Source organism: Pteropus alecto, unplaced genomic scaffold, assembly GCF_000325575.1.
Source record: "Pteropus alecto unplaced genomic scaffold, ASM32557v1 scaffold14, whole genome shotgun sequence".
NCBI lineage: Eukaryota > Metazoa > Chordata > Mammalia > Chiroptera > Pteropodidae > Pteropus > Pteropus alecto.
Genome location: NW_006436810.1, coordinates 9,265,294 through 9,272,010, shown reverse-complemented (window position 1 = coordinate 9,272,010; position 6,717 = coordinate 9,265,294). Strand labels below are relative to the sequence as shown.

The 6,717-nt window shown below is 47.9% G+C and overlaps 1 protein-coding gene across 1 annotated transcript in view; it reads right to left on the bottom strand.

Annotated features, from left to right (window-relative positions):
* Window positions 1-1,952: 1,952 nt before the first annotated feature.
* The window catches only part of ZCCHC2 (zinc finger CCHC-type containing 2), a 52,694-nt gene continuing 47,929 nt past the window's right edge, over window positions 1,953-6,717 (bottom strand). The window contains exons 14-15 of the mRNA XM_025048087.1: window positions 4,945-6,429; window positions 1,953-4,050 (exon numbers count right to left, since the gene is read on the bottom strand). Coding sequence (XP_024903855.1) covers window positions 3,983-4,050; window positions 4,945-6,429 — 1,553 coding nt within the window. The 3' untranslated portion in view covers window positions 1,953-3,982. The remainder of the gene's footprint in view (window positions 4,051-4,944; window positions 6,430-6,717) is intronic.

The following is a 6,717-nucleotide window of genomic DNA, read 5'->3' as shown; positions in this document are numbered from 1 at the left end:
AGAGCGCTGAACCAACCTTAATGTAATGAAGAACCACGTTTGCCAGGCACCTCGCCACCCGCAGGAAGTGGCCTTCAGTCCCTCACATGAGTTCCCTGTCCCTTCGAACAGAACTGCAATTCTCCCGTTCATCAAAGTTAAGATCAACCACCATCGCAGTGCCTTCCCGGTGCTTTCTCATTCACTACGGTGGACCTTTCCCATGTTTCACTTAATGCTCATGGCCATAGTTTAAAACAAAGAACCTTATTTTCTCTCTAGGGAAAACGAACCTCAGAGGCTCAAGTCTCCTTCTACTCGTCTCTTGCATCGCCCCCTCCCTTGGCCACTGCCTCACCCTAACTGGTCTCCGAATCCAGGCTGTATGCTCAACCGCCTGACCATTCCCTCTATTTAAAACTTGGTAACTCCCAAAGTTTCATTCAGTTGACCCTAAAATCTTGTCTGACTCTTCTATTGAACCACAAATCGCACTTCCTGCCCAGTGAGGCTGCATTCCCCTCCCCAAACCGGCCTGCACCGCGGGGCTCTTCACGCCCACCTCCCCCAGGAGCCTTACACAAACCCTGTGGGGCCACGCGAGGCCCCCCCCTCGCCACACCCTCCCTGGAGCCAGCGCTGTACCACTTCAGCAGGGCGGCAGGATATACAGACCAAGGGGCTTGTGGCTGTGAACCTCTTGGAAAGCAAAATGGCACGTCTTGGAAAACTAAATATTTGCATGTCCTACAACTTGGCACTTGCACTTCAAGATACTTGAGAAAATTCTTCCACCTGCAAACCAGAAGGCTGGTCCCAAAGGCTGGCTGGCTATCTTGTCTATCTTATCTAGCTATCTAATCTATCACCTAAATAGCAAAACAAAACCCACCCAAATACCTGCTGATAAAATCAACAAATTATGTGTGCATATATATATATATATATTTTTTTATATGTCCCCCACTGCAATGGAATATTGTAAAGTTAGTGGACATGACTAAACTGCAGGAGAGTACACCAGGACCATAAAACCAGATAAGTTGTGACAGTCACACAAGACAGGTCCAGGATGCCCTTTCGATAAAACCTGAGGATACCTGGGGGAGGAGGATGCGAAACGTGAGAACATTTGGAGTGGGTACCTTGGTGCAGTGGAGGAAGGGGAAGGGAAGGGTAAGGACCCAGGTGCTGACACTGGAGAAGAGCGTGTTAAAGGCAGCTCGGAAGTTACGTGTCACGTACAGGTGCGTGTCTGCCGGCTGAAGGGGAAGCTGGTGCACTGTTTGCCATCAGGGATTCTGGCATCACTTCAAACCCACTGCTCACTGAGTACAGAGAGGACATTCATCAGATGGCTCCAGACAATCATTCAGTGCCCTGAGGGCTGGAGCCCTTCCAAGTTACTGCGCGCAATGCTGGGGGACAATCCGCGGGGCCTGGGCCAAGCGACAAGACCTCAGCCATCGCCAGAGGACTTAACTGACCTGTGGATACTTGGAAAGCACCTCTCCATAATCTCTTATCAATTACTGATTATGTAAAGAGTGACTTGAGACCGGATTATAGAAGATAGAACCAACGTTCAATAAAAAGATACTCAATGCTGCACTGAGAGAGCTGCCTGGAAACCGTATCGGTAAGTTCAAGGCCGTAAGTGAAGCCCCCCCACTCCTGGGGAGGAAGGGCCCGCCCACACCAGAAACACGGCTCCAGGGTGACGAGGACACCTACCTGGCCACCGCAGCAGCCTCTGGCACAAAGCAATGCAGTCTCTTCTTCTAGTGGTCACACAGCAACCTATAAAGTCAGGTAGTTTGGGGGAAACTGAAGGACATCCAGATGGGGAACCACTTTGGGATTCACTGCCCATATTACACGGAAATAGTGGGTTGGTTCTTTAAAAAGAAAAAAATTGTGATGTATGATGTCCTATCTTTCACTTGTATACAGTTTGCAATAAAGCACAATTCTTAAGCTGTTTTTCATTTTTTTATTGCTGTTAATTCAAGAAAAAAAGGTTGCATAAAATCCAATCTGTTCTAGAAATATAAGTGGCCTTTCCAGTACATAACATTTCAAATATCAAAGTATATGGTAAACATACAAATAAGGAGAAGGTAGCATATACCTCCTATGTACAGTACAGTATTTTAAATCATAAAATAAGCTCCATAAAGTACAACTGGCAAGTGAGTCACAATGCGGTCCAATACGTGGCTTATCAAAACTCTCACTTGAACAACTCAACTGCAGCTTAACAATTAATTTAATAACGTGGTCCAAAAATACCCAGATCAAATAAAATATATTTAATCAAAATAATTTCCTTTACTCAAACTTTTTTTTAAATTAAAGCTTTCATCTACCCCTTCACACCCACCCCTTTTTCCCTGTTCCCCTTGAACGCCCGCCCCTGAAAGTTTCAAAATGTACATTGGTGCTATAAATATAAATGCTACCTATGAAGCATTAAACGAAGCTTCTTTTTTCTTCAAGTTTTTCCTTTTGTCTAGCAATCTGGTAGGCTTCTGATCCAAGACAAACGCTCAGGCTCCCCTGCTGCACACCAAGGCCACCCCACACGACATGCCCTTCACGTCTGCTGTGTACTGAGGAGCGGGGACAGAGACCCAGGCCCGGGCCCGGGCCCAAGCCCATACCCTGTGACTATACAGGGGTGGCTGCTCGTTGCTGTTGAACGCAGCAGTCAGAAAAAAATACACCCACTCTTCCAGACCACCTCAGTGCACTTTAGGAAATCAAAAATTACCTGGAAGCAATTTAGTACATAGATTTGCTTTAAAAAAAATTTTTTTTTTTTTTTAAAACAGCAGCATTAAACTTAGTGACATGACACTGACATGATTAATACCATCTTAACACACTCAGAATTCAGTCTTTCACATTATAATCAAGCATAGTGGTAAACTGTTATAAAAGTGACTTTGCTATAAGAGACAGGTTAGGGAACAAATACCTGACTTTTGCAGAAATGCAGAGTTTCTGTTCAGATCGCAATAAACCATACACGTTAATACAACGTAACACTGTAACAGCTGGCGTAGGGCAAGAAGAAATCCTTACTCAAGTAGTGTCGGCCCCACACAGGGAGACTACATTGGCGTTGACTGTCCTTACAAACACAAACACAGCAGAGCGACATTCACACTGGTTTGTTCACTTTATGTCTCTCTGAAGCAACAGGCTAAAAAAGTATGATGAATTAAAAGTTGTTTCTTTTTTTAAGAAAAAAGCTCTCTGTCCACTTCATACACTGTATCTTTTAGTTTCATGTGGTTTTACTTCTTCCTCTCCCTTCCACTTAAGTTTAACTTTTATTTGGACAGCAAGCGCTGCATATGCGCATTTAGTGACGCTGTTTATTAGAGATATACACGCTAGTTTGGGAATCTGATTTCTCCCTTAACATTAAAGGTGAAACAGTTTACCCTCAATTTATATGCAGAGCAGTTTACAAAAGTGTGGATCAACGCACCGCCCCAAACTCCTGCAGCCTGCGTGCGACCAGGAGGAGGGTGGCTGGGAGGGAATTGTATGTAGTTCAGGGTGTGAGGAAAGCTGTGGAAGAAGCAAAGTATCTTTTTTTTCCAAACTTCACGACTGTCACCAGTGTTGTAAAAAAGATCAAATACACAGTTTTAAAGATTCAGTAAACATTGCACACAGCAAGTATTCAGTGTAAAAAAAAAAAAAGCACACATCCACATTTTCCTTTTGATAGTTTGTTTGGATGTTTAAATTACATGTATCATACAGATAAGCCTGTTGTTGAACCAGGAGACCAGAGGCTCAAAAGCAATGCATTCTTTTTTTTTGTTTTAGACATCAGTACAAGAGAAATGAAAAACCCCAACTGCAGAGAAATCTAGGAAATGTACAGACAAAGAAACACGAACAAAATACCTTTCCTTTCCTCCCCTCCGCACCCCACCATGACTCCCCACACTTCAGTATATTAGGTAGGCAAGCTTTACTTGTTTCAGTCTGCAGAGTCCAACGTATCATTAGAAGGGGGGAGGGGAGGTGCGTATCTCAGTCTGTACGTGCCTAAAACGGGAAAGACAGAACTGCTAAGTCACTGCTTACAACGCAATGCATCACAACCACTACAAGACACCCAATGGGCATGCTGGTCAGAGGGAAGAGACATCTTCCTGCACTATTACGATTCCAAAATGGTAAATAAAATTACTTTTTGAAAGTACTATGAAGTTTTGTGCTTTAAGCTCGACCTAAAGCTTTCAAACTCCAGCTTCCTTTAAAAATGCCAAGTATATACTTCCAATTTAAGACTTTTTTTTTTCCGGGTGAGATTTGGCAAAATGACGAAAGCCAAAGGCAAGTGAAAGATCACGGTTTGAGGTCTGTATGAAATTTGGTGGCCTTACTCATACTTAAGAACGTTTTCTTGTTTCTAGTGGTAATAATATTCCAATTTCCTTACTCCCAAACCAGTGCATAAAACGTTTTGTTCCTTAAAATGCCGGAGCATTTTTTCCACATCTCCTGGGAAGGAAAAGAGTAGCATGGGGGAACATGCTGAGGCCAGCTGCTTATGCAGACACACTAACAACTAAAAACCTGACATGTCAGATGACTACACTACTTCCTAGTTTTTCAGTATTTAAAAATTTTGCTCACTTTACATGAAACAGGATTGTAGCTTTAAAAAAAGTGCTGCAAACAAGGGATTGGACATTCTATAATGCAAATTCCCATTATACTCCTTAAAAAGTGCCTTTACTGTTTATTCCTTACTTGGAAACCGAATTTTCTAAACTTCCTTGTGCTGTGTGACCTGGGCACATACTAAGTTCTGCTGTCTGCGTTTCATGACTTGTCACTGAGAGCACGACACCTGTAAACACACACACCCCGGCTCTGTCCGCGGCGACGGCGGGCACGCGCACTAGCGGGGCGTCCGGGGGCCCTCGTGGTTACCTTGCGGGCCGGCCTCCATGGGCGCCTGCTTGCACTCCTGCGCGTAGTGCCCGCTGGCGCCGCAGTTGTAGCATGAAGCGCTGCCGCTCTTCTTGGGCCCCGAGCCGCTGGCGCTGGCGACCACGCCGGGCGCCGGGTACGAAGGGTAGTACCTCCCGAACGCTACCTGCTGCATGCCGTAGCTGGCCTGGCTCCCGATGACCGGCTCATGCACCAGCCCGTTTGCATACGGAGTCTGAGGCAGAAAGAAAGGGAGCTGGTTTCCGTTGCTCTGGTGTGCTTGGTTGAGGTAGCTGCCACTGCAGATGGGTGGCAGGGTGAAGAACGACGGGACGCGGTACACGGGCCCGGGCACCGGGCCGGGGTAATAGTAACTGCTGAGCTGCGGGCTCCCACTGGTTCCGCAGCTGCACCTTCGCCCACAGGAGCCGCAAGGCCCCGACGCCATCTGCTGCGGCGGCAGCACCGCGGCACTGGCGCTCATGTTCCCCACGGCGCTGATGTACGTGCTGTCGCTCTGGGCCGTGCTGTGCGTCAGGGCGGGGCTGGGGCTGGGGGCGGGGCCCGGCGTGTGCGTGGGAACCGCGGGAGGCCCCGCAGGCTGGGCCTGGCTGACGCACGCGCCCGCGGACTGGGCGGAGGTCACCGCGGTGCTGAGCACACCGGGACTCTGGCTGGGTAACGCGCTGGCAGCGAGGGGAGAGCCCGGCAAGGCGTAGGGGGCTGGTGGCTGTGCGGCTGACAGGCCGGCTGCTGGAAGAACTACCTTCACGCTGGTAGGCTGAGGGACTGTCCCTGTGTTTCCCTCGAGCTGAGGCACCATTTGATTGAGTCCTACCAGTTGGGATGCAGGTTTGGTGATGGGGTCCGTGGCAGCACCAGGAGATCCTGGAAAACTGCCTGGGTTCTGGACAGGAATAAAGGCAGCGCTTGGTGATCCGACGCTCAGACTCCCTGGCGGCTGCTGGGGGACGTTGACTGCGCAGCTCTCGGAAGACCCCTGCGGCGGCAACTTCAGCCTCTGAATTGTCAGGTGCACAGCGGGAGCGCTGCTGTGTGGGAGGAACGCTGACGGGAGAGGTAAAGGGGCGGCCAGGAGTTCCAGGTGCTTTTCGGATTCTCCAGTAGAAGCTGCTGGCCCCAGCACCCCACCAGGGGCTGAACTGGTGGGCTCCCGCATTGCAGAAATAGCGACAGGACTCGGAACGAGCATGCCGATTGTTCTGCCGTCAGCAGATTTGCGCGGGGGAACCACGACTTCAGACTTCTGGGCGCCGCTGTGCATGACACAGTGTAAAGTTGGCATAAAAGAAAGATGCTGATACTTGGGCGAGTTTAGGGGATCTTCTAAAAGGCCTCCATTGTCGTTTCCTAATGAAGCAATTTCAACAGGTGGCTTGACAGTGACAGTCGGGCTGACAGAACCGTAACTTGTAAACCTGGAAGCTGACGGATTCCCAGAATCCTCAGAATTGCTGTCTGTGTCTAAGGGAAACAAACATAAGTGTTAACTCCCATCTCTCTTGATAGGATACATTCTAATTATATGTAAAATGACCTCTGAAGTTTGGAACTGAAATAAATGTGTCCCCTCAGCTTCCTAATGCCAAGCTGACCTTCTTTTAACTTCTGGTTTTCTACGGACTTTATTTAAAATATCGAGAGACTCCGGAAAAGACAAAACTATGGAAACAATAAAAGAAATCAGCAATTGCCGGGGTGGAGGATTGGGGAGAGATGAACAGGAGGAACGTGGGATTTTAGGTAGCAAAA